This window comes from Amblyomma americanum, chromosome 6 (assembly GCF_052857255.1).
Source record: "Amblyomma americanum isolate KBUSLIRL-KWMA chromosome 6, ASM5285725v1, whole genome shotgun sequence".
Classification (NCBI taxonomy): domain Eukaryota; kingdom Metazoa; phylum Arthropoda; class Arachnida; order Ixodida; family Ixodidae; genus Amblyomma; species Amblyomma americanum.
Window position 1 is genome coordinate 4,314,270 of NC_135502.1, and position 19,443 is coordinate 4,333,712.

General features: G+C 47.6%; 1 protein-coding gene across 2 annotated transcripts in view; it reads right to left on the reverse strand.

Annotated features, from left to right (window-relative positions):
* Positions 1-18,837, reverse strand: part of LOC144136206 (fibroblast growth factor 1-like) — a 75,378-nt gene extending 56,541 nt beyond the window's left edge. Inside the window, exon 1 of one of the 2 annotated variants that reach the window (XM_077668304.1) lies at positions 17,484-18,837. In XM_077668304.1, coding sequence (XP_077524430.1) covers positions 17,484-17,531 — 48 coding nt within the window. In that variant the 5' untranslated portion in view covers positions 17,532-18,837. The remainder of the gene's footprint in view (positions 1-17,483) is intronic. The other variant, XM_077668301.1, reaches the window with a different exon arrangement.
* Positions 18,838-19,443: the final 606 nt, after the last annotated feature.

Below are 19,443 nucleotides of genomic sequence, written 5' to 3' on the forward strand. Positions count from 1 at the left end.
TTACTGCAGCTGGAGAGCGCTTTCAGTATCCCTCATAGCTTTTGCTGCTTAACGTGCCGCTGCGTTCAGCCTTTTCTTTTTTTTTTTTTCCTGCTTGGCAGCGCGCAGCATTCGTCGCTGCTTTCGCTGCTTGATGCGCCGTAGAGGAATTCACCCGCTCTTCTTCTTTAGATTGAAAACTTTAGCAAACCGTTTGATCAACTCGGCCGCCTTCTCACCTTATCGGGCGACTACACAAAGGTGCCTTTGGTGGCATGGACGATCCATTCTGCCTCCTGACTCATTCGGCTCCATTGCACGGCCACGACTGCAGCACTACCGTTTGGAAGAGCAGAACTAACAGACCAAAGATTACGACAACGATTTATTTGCTATCAAGCGCAATACTGTCGCCAAGCGAGCTTGAAAATTTTCCTGCCCAGCGCAAGTTTGCAGTTTTCCAAGCAGATGGCCAACGCGATTCACAGAGAAAATTGGCGGAATTCAGTGACTATCATCGTCTCAGTGGCGAACACCGCGTAACTCAGTGGGGATGTTTTAAACGTGTAATTTTTGAGAAAACTACGCAGCCCTGAGAGATGCTGCTCGAACATGGCGATTATCATGGCCGGCTCCTCGCTGCAAAATCTGACCTATGAAATGCTTCTGTTGGCCGTCAGAAATAGCTGGTTGCAACGGCCTCAGAAAATCGTTGGGATGTGTACCTAATATTCGAAACTCCCACGATGTTCAGCACCACGCGGCATGTTTTGGCAGTCGTGCAGAATGTGCCGCGGGGAGCATCCCCTGCCCCCTGCGCGCGTTCGCTGACGACTCGGCTCATTACAAACCACGAGGTCGTCGACTTAGCTTGCGCCCTGTCCCGCTGCGGCGGCACGACCACGGTTCCTCCAAGGGCCGGCTGCGTGCCCCCGACCAGCAGGCACGCCAACTGAAAACCTCGTCCCCGTTCGGCAGTGCTTGGCAGTGCTCACGTGTTGCGAACGGCGGATTGAAATCCAAGCAAGATGACATTTCCTGATAAGCCGCCTGTTTTTATTTATCAAGAATAGGACCCCAAAATACTTCCCAGCATTTTTTTTTAAGCGGACAGCCGCGGATTTTGGTCGTGAGAGAAGCGGAGCACCCGTGCTGGCTGCAGTGACCTCCGAGGACGTCCCTCTGATATCGGACTGCGTGCTTTGCTATTTTGCCTTATATCCGTCTTTTAACCCATAGTGCACAAATAAGGTATCATACCGCACCACATTAATAAACTACGTTAATTCGCGTTACTAATCGACGCCTGCAGACCCTTTTCTTCGATCCTGCGGAGCCACAACTCCGACGCCAACTTTCACTTCATATAGAATATGCCATTCACAAAACACACCGAAAGAGGCTGCGCTGATGACCGAGTGGCCTTCGGGAAAGGAAACTGCTCTATTTCCGCCGTTGTTTCGTACCCCTCTGGGGGCGCTGGGATGGGGTAGTTTTTTTTTTCTTCTGGATACCATTCGGGCAGAAATTTTCCGAATATTCCCGAAAGTTGTTGCTTAAGGTTCGGCTTCATTTTCAGCGTCGGCTTTGCGACGGTTTTGGGACGATGTTCGCCTGAGTGCCCAGAATGGGAGCTAAAAGCATCTGATGCTTCAAAAAAAAAAAAATGACGAAGGTACTAGGTACGCAAAAACAGCGAGTACTTAAGCACAGCGTCAGCGAAGAATTATGTGAGTGCAGCTTTAATTGCCAATATCAGAGTTTCGGTCGTAATTAGCCTTAAAAATTACACAGAATGTTTACTGTATTCGAATCAGTGCGAAAGCACGGAGTTGTGCTACGTAGAAGACGAGGATGAGCGGACAGTGCCGCGGGACGGAACTAATGCCTACTTTCCTTCAATTGTCCACAGTACAGATCATTTAAATGTTCTTTTGCGTTCTAACAACAGAGTGGTGATTGCTGATGATTTCAATTCTCATCAAGTTATTTGGGGTTTTCTTACAGATGCATGTGGGCAGCTTCTTTGGTCATGGATGTCGGCAAGGAACGTGAGTTGCTGCAACAGTTCAGGAGTTACATGCGTTCCGATTCTCGGTCTGTCACTGACTTAACACTGGCAGTGAACGGGGTGCAGGTTTCTTCGTGGTCTACAGTGGACTGTGGTACTTCCAGTGATCATTTTCCGATAACTTTCACCATAGCAGCTTGTCCCCTCAGGGCGACTGCTTCTCCACAAAAATTCGTCAACCATACACTTTTCAAAAAACTTGTGCATTCCTCTTTCTCCTCCATTGCATCATCTGATAACTTGGATCGCGCTCAACAAGTTCTTCCTTCCGTGTTAGGTGCTGCTGATAGGTATGTTCCGTGTTCAAGGTGCAATGTGCGGTCGAAAACAAACAGCCCTCGCTGTGGTGAAATGATGAGTGTGAGAGAGCATATCGACTTAGAAAAGCTGCCTGGAACAGCCTCTCTCATAACCACTGCCCGCGGAATTGGATAAATAACAAATTTTTCGAGGCTTCATTTAAAATGACCATTGGTTACACCCTCTGAATTATTTTCCATAGTTATTGGCCTCAAACCTGCAGCTCCTGGATGCGACGGGGTCTCTATCGGTATGTTGAAGTCTCTTGTGGAAGACTTTACCTCTGATGTATTGCATATTGTTAATATGTCCCTTAAGACAGCTTGGCTCCTTCCTGAATAGAAAATTGCGAAAATAAACTTACTTCTCAAAGATCCCAAGAAGAGTTTTGTAATCGATAAAATTCGACCGATTACCCTCTTGTCTAATTTAGTAAAACTTATTGAACGCATTGTTCAGAGCCGTCTCACAGATCACGTTATGTCACTACAAGCCTTCAGTGCTTCTCAGGTAGGGTTTCGTCGAGAATGCTCGATCTGGACTGCTCAATTAGATTTGGAAAGCAGAATTAGGGTTGTAATGGAGAAGAAAGAGGTCGTGGCTTTAGTCAATTTGGATATCGCCAAAGCATATTACAGCGTAGAGCATTCCATACTATTGAACAAGCGTGATGAAATTCGACCGCCTTTTTACATTCTCGCATGGGTACAGGCATTCCTAAAAGATACACGTTTCTTCTGTTCCGACGGTTCTTTAGTTCCGATACATTTTCCCAGTCTAAAGGTGGGCCTCAGGGATCGGTCCTGTCACCTTTACTTTTTAACACACTCATGCGGGACATACCTATTCAGGGTGACAACAAAGTGTATGTGCATGCATACACGTATTCTTTTTTGCATCTGCGAGAGATATTCATTCAGTGTAGCAGCTGTTGCAGGCCCACCTCAGTGCCTTGGAAGTTTGGCTGTGTAAGTTACATTTAATTCTCAACGTGGACTAATCTTCCGTTCTCGTTTTTCCTCCAGCGTCCCCTCTTTATACCTGTCTACTCTGTTGTGGCGCCCAAATCGCGCAAGCTGAGTCCTTAAAGTACCTAGGTGTAATATACGACCCTCATCTAGACCGGCGATCTCATATCAGAAGTACAGTCTTCAAAGGTGAGCGAGCTCTCGGCCGCCTGACGCGAATCAGCAGTAAGAAATTCGGTATGCGCAGAGACACTCTCTTATTTCTCTGTAAGATTACGTAAGACCAATTTTGGAGTTCGGTTGTGTTCTGTTTCATGGTTGTCCTTGACACAAAATTCAACATCTGGTTCTTTTGGTGAGGCGCGCTCTACGGCTTTGCCTGGGTTTTCCAAAATCAGTGGCAAAATGTGTCCTCTTTCTGGAAGATCGCGTGCGGGACTTGACAGTGCGCACCTTCTTATGGGAACTTGAGCCTATGCCTGGAGTGGCCCCTCCAATTTGTTTTTACTAACCTAGCTTTGTTTGTAGGTAAACAATGGCCGCTCTACAGACTGCCTCCATTTGTGCTTACAGAACACCTGTTGTCAAGAATTGCAGTCTCACTTAGTTACGTGCAATGCGTTAGCAATGTGCAGGATGCAGTAGCTGTTGTGTTCGACCATACGCTGCCGAAATATGTAAAGAACATGATGGAAAAGTGCTAAATAGTCTCCTGGGAGAATATATGTTCTAGTAACCGAGCCATGCAGTTATTTTCACAGATGCCTCTCAACATGGTGAAAAAGCAGCAATATGTGTTTATTCCCACGCACTAGATTGGTGCTATTCTATCCGGGTCCCTGATTATACACCAATTTTTGCGGCTGAACTTCTCGCTATTGGTTTGACCCTTCAAAAAGTTCTCCACAATATTACTCAAGTAATCATTCTCTCAGGCTGCCTCTCAGTCTTGACAGCGCTTGAAAGCTCGAAAACTACTCTGTTGTACCGATCCCTAATGTACTTTGTGCCCCTTCATGTGCAAGAAGTGCGTTTGCAGTGGATCCCAGGGCACTGTGGTATTACTTCAAATTCGATGGCCGATTTCTTAGCGAAATCAGTCATCAATGGCCCCGTTGCCCATGTCGTTCCAAACCTCACCCTGCTTACCACGACCCGTTATGAACGTTACCAAATACACCAGTACCTGAGCCGTGAGCCCATTCTTGCTACAGCGGACTTTGAACATCTAAAATTCCAATGGAACATACGTTCATGCGCTTCGAGGCAAAGCGAAATTCCATGACGCTGTTGCGCCGCAGGATTCCTCGTCTCAATATTTATTTATGCCGCTCTGGGTTCCCGCCGTCGAATCTATGTCCGTCGTGCGGGGACGTTGAATCGTTCGATCATTTCATCCTCTCCTGCCGGCGGTTTGCACGGCAGAGAATTCGGTATTTGCAAATCCCCCTTGCTCAATTAGGACTGCCGTTTACTCTTCCTGTCCTCCTCTCCTTCGGTGGAACCGTCAAAGGGCATGCCCTTAGGCAAGGTATGTGAGCTTCTTCACAGGCATGTCATCGAAACCGGGAGATTTTTGTGTTGACTTTTCGTTGCCTTTACTTTCCTCTCAAAATTAATGTATTTATGGTTATTCCTTTAAAATTTGTTTATTTCCGCTTTGTTTCCTCGATTTTCATTCTGATTTCCTCAAGATCTCCCAAAATTCGTTATTTATATTCACATATTCCTCTATTTATATTTATCAACCGCTTGAGTAAACCTCGATGAATTTTTTCCTGTTTGGATCCGCACCAAACCCTGGCCAATCCCCCACCGTGGGTGTGTGCCATCGCTTTTGAGGCAACAATAACAACGACGACAACGGAGCTCTGCTGTGCACAGAGCGACAGTGTGCTGCAGTCTAAAACGAGGCGCATTTGGCTGCCGCATAACCTCGGATAGCTGCGCTGATACTGCGTTAGAGGGGATCGAGAAATAGGGCAAACAACAAAGGCGGTAATGGACAATCTTGGCGAAGAGATGATTTCTTTGGTTTGGTTTTTCCTGGTTAAGATTCTAGCCCATGCTGATGATGTAGCCCTCTTTTATTCTGACAAAAACAGTACTTGGGGCATTACATTTGACTGAAAATTTTGTGAGGCATCAAGAGCGGCTCTTAATTTAGATAAATCCAAAGGGTGGGTCAATGGGGAGCGAGGCCGAGTCATTTTGGTGGCGTAAGCTGGGACTGCGGCGCCCTTCAGTACCTCTAGGGGCTCCTCTGCACCAAATTCGTAACAGTGGAGCCTACTGGGAATCACATAATGTCCTCCAGGAGACAAACCCAGGCTAGGATGGGTAGAGAACTGTCGGTGATTGCTCGGGCTCAAGTCTGCAACATTTTTTTTTTAATTTTCAAAACTTGCTTACGTCCTGCAGGTTCTCAATTGTGCGAGGAAGAAAGTGCAGGTGATGCACAGCTTATTCGCTTCCTTCGTATGGCGCTCCTAATGGGAGCCCTTGAGTCGTGACAACCTGTTTCTTTCTCTATAGAGTCTTGTGGAATAGGCCATGTTCACTTTTCGTGCATCAGCTTCTTTCACGTTTTTTTTTCTTTTTAAAATCGGCAAACCATTCATTTCAAGTAGCTGTGCTTATGAGGCGTCTTAGTGCTCATTTGCCTTTACTATTCGTACCGGCTCGACAGAGTCATGAGTGGCCTTTATGGGGATCCCTTAAGGAAGTTGCTGACACCTTCAACTTCCTCACTGCGCGCTTTCCTTTAGATTACCTGTATAGCCTACCCGGAAGGCAGATTACTCAAGTCAGGCACATAGCGAAGGGTGGGGGGGGGGGGGGGGGGGGGCTAAGGGGTCTCGCTCCTCTCCGCTGAAATTAAGTGCCATAACCCCCCCCCCCCCCCACACACACACACACACACACAAACACACACACTTAAGCGCCGCCACATTAATTCTGAAACTTCATAGATATTCGCTGCTGGACACTGACAATATTGTAGCCGAGGCTTGGAATTTATCGTTTATCGCGTTACCAATGTTCCTTAAACAGAGAGCCGCGGGCTGAAGATGACAGAGACAGAAACGTGGGTCTTTAAAGGAAAGGAACTGAGGACGTGAAGCAGAGTGGTACTCTCTCAGAAAAAAATGATGGAATGTTTTTGCCTTTCTCATTATTGTGAATAGTCTATCCAGCCAACAGAGCAGCGTGTAACTTTATCGAGATTTCGAGGGCCTTCGAGCTTTGCCCACGGTTGCCAGCGTTGCTTCGAGCGCCGCCAACGCATGCTCTCGTGCACGAAATCTTCACGCTACAAAAGCATGGACAGACATTATTCTCCTAAACTTTAATGCAAGCACTAAATTATCAGTTTGTACAATAATTTAGCAATTGTATTGGTCTGCTAAACTCTTCATCGCAGAAAACGGAAACGCCAGCGGTATCAGTATTAGCAGGGCGTACTGCGGCAACAAACTGTACAAAAGGTAATGTCTTTAAAAAAGTATATTTAGATTTACAAAACATTTTTGTACTTACGCAAAATCGAAAGTAGCGATTGTGGCGCCACACAAGCTTTGAGCAAAACACGAGAACCATTTCAATTGCCATTGAAATTTGCCGTGTAGCACCAATACAACTCCTTCAAGTTCGAAAGCAATTGAGAACCTCGAAGTCTCCTGACTCGATGCCCATTGAAACTGGCCCTGTGTGAGGGGTATAACAAATACAAAATGACCAATTCACCAACTGAAATAATGAAACAAGAAGGAATAACAACACTGAAAACTCGTGTTAAACTCGAGCGACTTAAGCTCATGTACCAACTAGTACATCGCCACTTAAAACTAGACACTGAAAAATACGTTTCATTCTTTGAAGCAAGAACAACGCGTCAGTAAACATCCCCATACACGTAGCTTCAAACATTCATTTTGTCGTCAGCAATCATTCATTTTCTCGTCAGCAATTAGAGAATGGAACCGTTTATATCCTTCAGTTAACAGTTTGTCATTAAAATTGTTTCCCGCTTCAGTCGAGAGCATAATACATAATTAGCGAAGGAATCTTCAAGTGTTTCTTCGTTGCAAATATTGCACATTTGTTAGTGTATGGTCATTCGTGTTCTAACTTCCACTCCAACTGTGCAGCTATACATCAACTAACAATATTTCCTTTTGTATCTCATGCAGTGTATCTTATTGCATTCCGTTTTATTGTATAGTGTTTTATGAACTTTTCATGTCTCTTCTGTTGTTCTTCTTTACAAAATGTGAACCACCATTGTGTTATTTTATGTCCCTTTTTAGTTATGTTAGTGATTTGGGGTACTAGATTAGTTACATTTTGTGCTTCTACGTTACCCTTAATTGTCATTTGTTGTTTTTCATTTAAAATGCCTACCAAATAATGTATTCTTTTCAATCGTTCTAATTGACCATGTAATGTCCTCCTGCAACAATCCCAGCTTGGATTAGCAGTATCTATAAATATGCTTTACCTGCAAAAATATGCTTTACCTGCAAATTCCACACATTCGGCACCTTTAAGCACGAGGAATTCAAAAAAATCTTCAGTTGCTTCTTAAGCCAACATGAACATGTGATCGGAATTAAATATGGCAATGGCGTGTTGTGACATGCGCAGCCTGCGCATATATATATATATATATATATATATATATATATATATATATATATATATATATATATATATATATATATATATATATATATATATATATATATATATCACGCGTGCATATAGCTAAGCTGCACATGTACACACGCCCTGTGCAACCGCCGCCCAGGAGGAACAAATACTATGTTCGAGGATAACGGAGCGTGACAGGCGCAAATAGGAGCCGCTCTTCACGTGCTTTTCGGCCGCAGCGAACGTGTATCTATGCGCAAGGATCAGCGCGAGCAGCAACTTATCAATCCGAGAACCGCGGAGGATGCAGGCTCGTCGTCGAGATAAGCGGGCGGCGCACCTCCTCGCAGCGGATCCGACGAAATGGCACGTACGCGAATTCTTCGCTGCTCTTTACGACGGCGCCCAGCGTAGTGCTCGTGGCATGTTTATCGCCCCCAGCTTCGAGCGCAAACACGCACAGAAGAGCAGGCAGGAAAGCGCCCCCAGAAACGCACGCTTAGATTCCTCCGTTTAGCGGGTCATACCGCCCCGTTGAAATCCAAGTAAAATTATTCCCTGCAAAAACAATACTAGTACGGGTTATCGTGAGACGTCAATCGGTGACGTCACTAACCTCCAGCCTTTGGGCGAATTTCTTAACCGACGGCACATCTTGGCCCAATGAGGCTTCTAATGGTGTGTTGTGTTGTGTTGAGTTTAATGGCACATAGGCAGCTGAGGCCACCACGCGCCAAGCACAAGGCGGGAAAAAATTTTCTGAAGAATAATAATAATAATAATTGGCCTCAGCTGGCTATGTGTCATTAAACTCAACACAACACAACACAACATTAGAAGCCTCATTGGGCCAAGATGTGCCGTCCGTTAAGAAATTCGCCCAAAGGCTGGAGGTTAGTGACGTCACCGATTGACGTCTCACGATGTGAAATGTGATCGGTGGTGTAGACGGCCTAAAACGCTAATTATACTGCCTAGTGATGCCAAAGGAAAGACATTTTAAAAATGGCCGCAAGTAAAAACTTTAAAGAAAGTCGGATTACCTCTGCAACCATCCTTGGCTGGGCAAGGATGTCGGGGCTCCCAACCAGTCAAGTAAAGACCTCAGCCTTCTCCTCAGGAATGAGAGAGTGGCAGAGGCGGGATTAAAAAGCTCTGCTTGTTGTAATACATTGAATATATTAAAAGTACAATTTGTTTAAAACAGTTGTTCTCTTTAAAAACTAAAGAACCTGTGAAATGTCAACAAGTGCCTGTTCACCTATATGTTCGTTAGAAAAAGCTGTAAAATGTTTTTTCCTCGGTGTTTCGAGTTTTCTGCATGAAAATAAAACATGGTTTACTGTTAGCTGATCTTCGCATAATTCAAACGGGGGCTTCTCTTGTTTTGTCAGTAATAAACTATGTGTGAGGTATGTGTGTCTTATATGAAGACGGCAGATAGTGTTACAACCCTGCTGGGGGCACGTTGTTTGACCCCTCGTTAACCCCGTGAAACGAAAAAAAGATGTCTCGGGGAAACTACCTGTGGAATCTTTCCCACGCACGCTCCCCTTGTGTCGGACCGCGAGACGCGACCCACGATGGACAAGACGACGAAAGGAGGCGGGCAAAAGCGCATTCCCGAAACTACCGTGACTGACTGCTTCAGAAGAAGTAGCAGCGGACCCCCGTACCCTACTCGCCCATTCCCACGGGGCTCTGCGGGCTTTGTGCGGCGACTCTTCCGTTCTGTGAATCGTGTGGTGAAAGAGGCGGAGCCTAAGCGTATTTAACGAGCGTCCTGAGTACGAACGATGGCTCTGGGCCTTGGCGGCAAGACTCATCCAGTCGCTCGACGCAATACACTTTTAATTCTTGACTGTTTTCCTTCTAAACTGTGTAATCAAGTTTCTTGAAAAGAGCCAGTAAACCCGTTTGTTTTTCGTTTTCCCAAGCTTCAAGTTCCATATTTCTTCAACCCGAAGGCTCGGACACGCTACCCAATAGAGCCCGGGCTCGAGTGAACCCCTGCGCCACGACAATAGTCACTTCCTTGAAACGTTCCTGATGGGTGCAAGACTCCCATTCACCTAAAACTGGTTTTACAAAGTGTAGGTTGTTATTTACTTCGTTGTTCCACGCGGACTGCCATTTTTGTCTTACGTTACGAAGAACTAAGTTAATAAAGTCTTTAAACGGTATATTTATTTTTTTATTTGCTTGCCACGAACTTGAGCAGCAGACGCCTGCTCTCTCGTTGCCTTTAATTCCGACTTGATTTCACGATAAAATTGTATCGACCTCGTCTTCGAAAACCAAGCACTGGTGCAGCAGGTTGAACATATCTCAGTCCATTTCCCTGACCACAAAGCCACCTTCATGACAGTCAAAGACTGAGAGAGGAACGTTACCTAAAGAAACAGTGTGCGCAGAAAATAAAGCGTGCTTTTTAACTGTACATGTATATAGGTATCTCATATTCTTTACCCCAATATATCGCAACATCAAAGCACAGCTGCGCTCAGATTTAGCATTAGGGAGTATCGTCCTTAGACTTTTGCTTTTTCACGTCTTCGTTTGTGTAATGCCTTCTATTGTTTCGGGATAGAACCCGATTCTTGCTCCCGAGTATTTTTTTTTAAATTCGGGTTCAGCCGGATTTCTACCTGAGATTGCGCCGTCGTGAAAGTTTACCACTGCAAGAAGCATCGCGCGGAAACTATAGCGGCCGGTGTCTTGTACTCATTTAAGAACGGTGTTTCCAGTTAGCCGTTGATTGTTTTAAACACGTTATAACGCTCGGTTTGATCTAAGAATAAGTTCGAAAAGTACGTTTTGGAAGCGAGAGCCGAGAACACAGGTACTGAATGCATTGTATCAAGCATTGTCCACTCTAAAGACGCCCTGCTCCAATATGGCTGAGCGGCCGCTGTGACGCTGAATATTTTCGCAGTGCACACGCAAAGGCAAGCGTAGACGCGGAATTAAGGGCTGCACACGGGAATGGTAATTTACCATCTTTAGCTCCGATACTGACATCATATTTCTAAACCTAACTGTGATCTACAGAAAATGTCCCGCGGTGGTGTAACACCATACATGCTTCATATTAACCCCTCTGAAACAAAATTCGTGGTATTCAGCTGCCATCAGCGGAAGTTAGCCCCTGTTCCGTCTATCACTATTGCTGGCCAAAAAATATTGCCATCTAACAGTTCTATGTTTCTTCGTGTTCAGTTATATAACCAACTGAAGTATCATGACCATATTGATTACGTAAACAAGAAAATGGCACCTGATATACGAATTCTTATCAAAGCATGCCTTTACTTTAGCTTTAACACATTGATCGCACTGCATCACTTGATGAGGGCATGATCTTTTGAGTGCATCTCTCATTGCTGCTATGGCGATACTGCGTTTAACTACCTTTGAGTGCGCAGACTAGAAAGGTAGAGGAAATTTTTTAGAATGGGGTGCGCACTTCCAGCATAGATGGTGTGAGTCAAAAGTTACCCTGTTCGACTGTCAGCCAGGGGATCATACCACTGACCATGTGAGCCTCATTTCAGACTGCTTTGAAGCAACCATCTCTGGCTTGACCTTGACAAAGACAACCAGTTGAGATTCCTGGATCTAGTTTTGACTTTTGACCCATACCATCTATGCCGGAAGTATGCACCCCGCTCTAAAAAAATGTCCTCTCCCTTTCGAGTTTGCGCACTCAAAGGTAGTTAAAAGCAGTATCGCCACAGCAGCAATGAGAGATGCATTCAAAAGATCCTGCCCACATCAAGTTGGCGCCATGGCTTTGCATCCCAAATGAAGAGGCTGCAATCGGCAGCTTTTCCCATCACCTTCCTCATGGATCTGGCAGACGTACGTCGGTCAGACAGGCCGTTGCCTCGATGACCGGCTGCGTGGACACGTAAATTCAATAAGGACTGGAACAGGTAGCAATTTGCCATTGCACTGCAAGAAATACAATAAGCTGTACACCAAAGCTGCACGAAACGCGCGTTTTACGTAAGTACAAAAGGAAAAGAAGCGAGAGAAATCTTCGAGGCATTCGTCATCGACAAAAGGGGAGAGACCTGCGTCAGCACACCATCGATCGCCCTCCTCAAGAAGGAACTGTCATATCTGAAATCTTCAGTTCACTTTCCCAGATTAGCGTCCAACATCTTTGGTTTCCTTTTTATTTTGCATCCTGCTAAATCATTTGGCGTTTTATCTTTTTTTTTTTTTAGGGCCGCCGCGGTGGCTGAATGGTTATGGCGCTCGGCTGCTGGCCCGAAAGACGCGGGTTCGACCCCGGCCGCGGTGGTCGAATTTGGATGGAGGCGAAATTCTAGAGGCCCGTGTACTGTGCGATGTCAGTGCACGTTAAAGAACCCCAGGTGGTCGAAATTCCCGGAGCCCTTCACTACGGCGTCTCTCATAGCCTGAGTTGCTTTGGGACGTTAAACCCCCATTAACCAACCTAACCGTTTTATCTTTTCTTTCTTCGACGGTATATTTATTGCGCGCGCAAATAAAACTGTTTTCAGTTGGTAGTATCAGCGCTGTGTCTGTCTTTCTTCTGTCGCCCATGCGTTTTTTGCGCTGCATATTTTCCTTTTCTGTAATAACATTCTGATCTTGATTCTGAAATTATTTTGTAGTTTCATTATTGTATGCCTGTTCATACGTTGACCAATTGCCTTTGTTTTATAAGCCTTGCTGTCAAGTCGCTGCCAAGCGAAAGGGAGCTGCGGTTTTGTCAAGCTGTATCTTGCAGCTTTTTCTGCTACTCCGCTGTCTGTACCTTTTCAGGGCAGAAATACATTTGATTTGATTTGATTTGAAATAACTGTAATATATGAGACAAAATATATCTGACTTGGTGAGAAGTTTCTTGTCGTTTAAAAGAAGAGTGAGCAAGAAAAAGAGAGCATCTGATGTCCCGCAGCAAACCAGGGGGTAACAGTGAATCGTTTTTGCTGGAAAAAGTGGCTCCCCCCCCCCCCCCACCACCCCCCAAAAAAAACCCGAACCACCAAACCTTTTGTTCAACAGCCCGACTTATACCTGAAGGAGAAATCTAGTTTGGGCTAGTTGGTTCATGATTCACGATTCACAAAAAAAAAAGGCGCGAAATACGGGGACAAAAGAGAAACAAACACGACAGGACCAGCGCCAGGACCTGAATTTCAGTTCAAAAGGTAGCACCCGATTTTCATTCTCCAAATTCCGAAAAATATAAAACCCCCTGCATCCGCTCGGGTTTCCCCACCGGTGTCTTATCTCCACAGCCCCGGTGGAGTCCTCCGGCGCCTCGACGCGCCGCTGCTGGTACGGGGAGCGCATCCGTGCACGCCAACTTATCGCCTCCAGCTGGATGCCGGAAGCATAAAGTGCCGGGGCGCGGTGCCCGGTATAGACCACTTGAGCGGCCGGCCCGGTCAGACATAATTTTAGACCGACCTTCCAGAGCAGTTTTACTCACGTGCGCGCAGCGCGAGATTTATTTTCTGGAAAGCGCATCTCCCATTTTACGCAGCCGAGCTTGGCGCGCTATGCCAAACTGTTGCTTCATGTCCAACAAATATTTAGATAGACGGCAGACGTAAGATGTATAAAACTGAAACGCCTGGCCAGGCCATCAGCCGTGCTGCCACAAGCCCAATATATAACCAAGTCCACAGCTCAGTGAAGGCAGGAGGTTGCATCTCCCATATGGCGCAGGCCAGCGTCTTTGCACGCGTTTATCTTCCTGGAACAGCGGCGTTTCAGTGCGTCTGCTAAGCTGGAGACCGCCGCATGTCGGCGTGTTCCTTTTATGTAGCGTTTATCGGGCTTTTATACAGTTCCATAAATATTTAGCCCTTGCTTCCGTGCATGAGAACGTCAGGTATACGCACTAACCGGGCGGAATTCATGGCGAACTCATACATTATGTAAAACGAGAACGTTTGCTGTCGCTTTCTGACGGCAGGCAAGCTTCGGAGTGATTCAGCTTTGGTCGCCATGTTTAGGCGCTGCAGCATGTGGTTGCGTATGGTATATATGCATCGCTATTTCGAGTGGTAAAGCGTGAGAGCGTGCGGAAAAAATGAAATTAGAATTAGTTTTATGGGAAAGGAAATGGCGCAGTATCTGTTACATCTCGGCGGACACCTGAACCGCGCCGTAAGGGAAGGGATAAAGCAGGGACCGAGAGAAGAAAGGTGCCGTAGTGGAACAGCGTGTGGCCGTTAGGTTCGGGTTTAGGTTACTGCGCAGCTGCCCGCTGTGAACAATAACACCGTTAAATAAACCCTATGCCAACAACAATTAACGGTTCAAAGCACGAACTGTTGGACGAGATGGTTTTGCACGATGGGCGGGAAGCTGCGCAACGGCCTAAGAAGAGAGCAGAGTAGAAACAGACACAACACAGCGCTGAACTGTCAACTGGAATTCATTTGGCGCGGTGCGCATATAAATGCACGTAAGGCAAAAAAAAAATGAATGACAACCACCGCAATGAGCACTTTCAAGCACCAGGAACCAAGCAAGACAACAACGGCTAAGTCATACAGTCAAACGAAATTATTTTCCCGATAAAGATATCGATTGGCCGAGCACTTACACAGCAATCACCCTGCTTCTTGATCTCTGTGGCCTCAATTATCACTGCTATCACACAGCCCAACTATCACTCCGAGCACTGCATGTCAAAACAAGAAAGCGAGTGGCGGTCATTCCGTACATGCATAAAATCTCGCATACCTATAACAGTGAAAAAAGTTGTAAAAACAGTCGGAGTGCACACTGCTTTTCGGCTCCGGAGAAACTAGCAAGTTCGTGCATGCGCGTCAACAACCCTGGGAAAACAATCCCCGAGTGCACGAATATTCGATTCCTCTCGCATGTTACAGTTTTTATATTGACCAGACGGGGCAGGGCTTAAATGGTAGGCTCCAGCAGCACCGCAACAATGTTGATAATGCAGATTCCCGTAACCTTTGTATCCATTGTCGTGACTGCAAGTGCATCCCACAGTTCGAAAAATGCCGAGTTGTTGCAAGAACCAAAGAACAGCTGTGCCGAGAAATAATTTCGGCCACAGAGACCAAGAAGCAGGGTGATTTCTACGTGAGTGCTCGGTCGATCGATATCTTTATCGGGAAAATAATTACGCTTCTTGAACTGTATGACTTAGCCGTTGTTGTCTTGCGGGGTTCCTGGTGCTTGAGTGTGCTCATTGCGTTGGCTGTCATTTGTTTAAGGAGTGGAATTAGCCGGGATAGTTTTTTGGTTGCCTTACGTGTATTTATATAGTGTATTGTGACGTAGAAGACGATGAACTGTGCAGTGGCGCGGGCAGGGGCGCTCGCGCTAGGCCAGCGGCCAATAAATCACCTCATTGGCCGCCACGTAACATTTGGTGGAGCTTCCGGGGTATCATCGGCATCCTGGTCCGGGGAGCTTCGGCGTCCTGCGTCTGCCGTGGTCGTCGGCCGTGAGTTCTTGGCCTGCGTCGCTCGGCCGTGCCCCAGCCTTTCAGACCCGAACCGACCTCGCCGTTGTTCCCCCGCCCAGACCACTCAACACGACGAACTGAACCCGACGCAAGGACCTGACCTACCGACCCCACCGACCCGAGACGCCGCTTACATCTGAAGACACCGTTCCCCTGCCCAGGCCGTCCGGTGCGTCCTGGTGCCTCGGCCGTCGGCTCCTGGCGAACTGCGGTCCGGAAGCTTCGTGGACCAGGAATCATTCAGCCATCTCAATCATCGTGGCGGCCAGCACTTCACTACTTTCTCCTTCCTGTCCCACCATCCTCTGAAGCCCGTCACCACTTCGCGCGCCTCTTCGTCACCGATCGGGACGATCGCTCGGTGGCCCCGGGTAGTGAGACGTAGAAGACGATGAACTGTGCAGTGGCGCGGGCAGGGGCGCTCGCGCTAGGCCAGCGGCCAATAAATCACCTCATTGCCATCGATCATCGCATCTTCTTCGGCTGGCCGCCACGTAACAATATGTGCACCGCGTCAAATGAATTCCATTTGTTAGTTCAGCACTGTGTTGTGTCCGTTTCTACTCTTCCCTCAGCTCCCTTCTTAGGCCGTCGCGCAGCTTTACGTCCATCAAATTAATAATCGTTAGCACATATCCTAAGGCGCTTGGCGGTCATACAAACGCAATGGAAACAGAAGAACAAAGCACTGGTGAACGGATGTGTGGCGTTTTGTGTGATTGACAGGGCGTTGACGATGTAGCATGCATGCATATAAACTTGTGCTGTAGTCTCATGCTTCTGGTCTCCGCCATCATGAATGTAATGAGTGAAGTCTGGTATACATTCAAGCGTCTGAGCGAAGTGAGTAGTTGAGCGGCGTGTCGCTGCGAAAAATTTTTTAGAACCTCGCCGCTCGAGCCGCCGCGACGACTCCAAACAAAACAGGTCTTTGCGCCGCGGCGGCAGGATTGCTTTCGCTGGCACGTGAAACAGGCTCGATGCAGGAGTGACCCTGATTCGCAGAATTAGCGAGGAAGGACCACTCACCTAACTGTGACTCTGGTCGTCTCGTGAGATGCAGCGCACGTTTGTCTGCGCTTGATTTGCTCGTTTCATAATTATATAGTGTGACATGGTTTACGCAAAAGCGTACTGGCGCGAAAGGACGGAGACAACACACACAATTAAGACAGTACTGGCGCCAACTTCCAACTAAGTTTACTCATAAAAAAAAAACCCCACTTAATAACCACACGAACAGGCAAAAGATACACCAAAAAACGATACAAAGGGCGACTTCAAAAAAGGCACATGTGCCAAAAAAGGACCAAAGCAATGATTACAACGTTGACAATGACCCACTAAGAAAACTAATCTTTTTCCGACAGCGACACAGATGGCTTGCTTATGCAGATATGGCCCCTCTCATTGATGTAATATGCTTCGATTATTTCACGTTCTAATCTGTCTTTAGACCTTGCAATGAATTTTGTGTGTTTCAAAACAGGGACAACGCTTTAGCGTAAACCACGTCATGCTACAACCAACTAGCTCAAATGAAAGTCTCGCATAATTAGTGCTTCGTAAAAATTTGCACATATCACCTTCTAACCGTATACAAGCTTTTCACACTCTCCCGCGAAAATTGCCGTTGCGAAGAACTCGTACAGCCGTAGCAGCAGTTTTCTGGTGTTTAGATCATGGCAAAAAAAAAAAAAATGTCAGTGACAACCACACTCGCTCTTTTCTACGAATTCGAACCGCCCTCCGGAAAAAGGTGCTCTGCATTCGGCGGCTGCAGACATACGTATAATGCTGCGATCGGTTTCCCAATGTCGCATGTGAGTCTGGTTCAACTTGTTCGGCGGGTCAAAACGACCACGACACCGACCAATCGTGAGCCGCGATCAACTCGGAACAGTTCTTTGGCCCGACAGTCATGAGCAAACAATTAAGGCGGCGCAGCAAAGAGAAGCTCATGTGCCACAGAGAGAGAGAAAAGAGGAAGCAGCAAAAAAAAAAAAAAAGAGAAAGCGGTCACCTCTCGTGCGTTTTCGTCGCCTTGTATGTGCTGCTCCTCCTCTTCCATTCTCACATCCGGTTTGGTCCCGCCTCGTGCGGAAGTTCAGGCCAGAGCAAATGAAAAGCGACGGCTCAGTTGCTGGGGCTTCGACGGAGTGCGGAGAGCGTCGACATGTGCGATCGGTGAGTACGGCAACGATGGCTACGCGACACGAGTCGAAGCTCTCTTCTTTGCAGCGCAAAACACCAGAGAAGAAACGCTACGTGAAGAATGACGACGACTCGTCCAGATCTCGCAATCGCTCTATGCGAGAGGACAAGAAAAAAAAAACGCAAGCAGCGAAGATTATGCACACCACCAGATGTTCTTTTAAATTCGTCTTCGCTACTTCAGCACAGGCAACGTCCTCGCGTTCTCGTTCGTGGTCGGCCGTAAGCGATGGCGATCCCGCGTCGCGGGATCCATCGACCCCCGCCTCTTCAAGTCCACCTGACCATCGCACACCGCGCGACAAGTTGCAAGTTGGGGAGCGCGCACTTCTGCCTGCGCCGATCGCGGAGACTCGTGTCCAGATTGAGCGCTCAGGACTGTTGCAAGGCGCTCGGAGGCGCGCGTCAGTCGGACGACGCCCCTCCCCAGAGCGTCGCCGACGCAGCAGCCGTCCCGTTCTGGGATGCAACCCCCTCCCGGGCGTGCGCAGTAGCGTCCACGGTGACGCTTGCAGCCTCCCGCTCCCCCTCTACTCTGCAGCAGCAGACGCGCCGGGAGCAGAGCGATGGATGCTGGACCCTTTGACGACGTCTGGCGTGGCGGATTCTCTCTCCCCTGCTTCTCCAGGAGAGCAGAGCTTGCAGTGGACGGTGAATGTTTTGCGGTGTACCGGAGTGCGATATCGCGCTCTGCACGGAGGGCTTCTGTGTTCCAAATTCTGAACATAACGACAGCCCACCATGGATCGGTGTTCAGCCACTCCGAAGAGCGGAAAGCAACCGCAGCGACGCAAGGAAGAACCGAGCGGAAGAGAGGGACGTACGGCTTTCTTTATGCCTACGCCCGCCGTCGTTGGCGTTTTTTGCAGCCTCCCCCTCACGTCGTGGGCGCTGAGCACGGCAGCGTGCCGTCAGAGCGGTCGTTCTCCTCCGCTCCCGGCGACGGAGAGGCCGGCGTCGAGGCGCAGATCGTTGAGGGGGCGGGGAGAGTGCGCCGCCGTTCAATCCATTAGGGACGCCTCTTTGTCGTCGTCTCGGCGACGCCGCGCCGGCCGTCGCGCCGCGCTCAGATCCGGTTACTCACAGCGCCGCAACGGCGGAGAGTTGCTGGCCATTCAGTCCGCTGACGTTCGCGAATTGCATCGACTGAGTGTGCTAGGAACATCCAGACAGAGCTCGTGGGCTTTTGTGTGTGATTTCACCTTCCTTATGCGCCCTTGCAATGGGTTTCACTGCATTATATTTTACGGTGACAGAGAAGAAGGCGGCCGTATCGTAGCATCTACTCATTTGGTTGCGAGAAAGCTTGTGCAAGCGAGCCGCACTCGTTGGGCCTGAAGTGTATCAACCAGTGTCCGGCCGCAGCCGTGGAATACAAAGTGCTCGATTCGAATCGCTCCGACGTAAAGACGTGATGGATGATTCGCTTCTCAGCAAACGCAATTAGGAGGGGCTTAATATAACGCCCCTTAAAGTTGAAACAAAACGCTAGGCAATTTTGCGCTCGGTGTGTTCTCTCTTGGCAAGCGTTTAAAAAGGAGCAAATCTGAATGCGCGAGGTTTTAATTGGACAGATCTGTGAACGAAATAATTTGTTGTAGGCCATCGCTGCAATTAATGCGGAGCAACAAAGTCAAATGTTGTGGACTTGTGCAACAGGAGGCGATGTAGAAATAAAAGCTGTCAACCCGTTGTTTTCGTTGTAAGTGCGTTGCATACAACTACAAGACAGGACCCGCCGTGGTGGCTCAGTGGCCACGGTGTTCGCC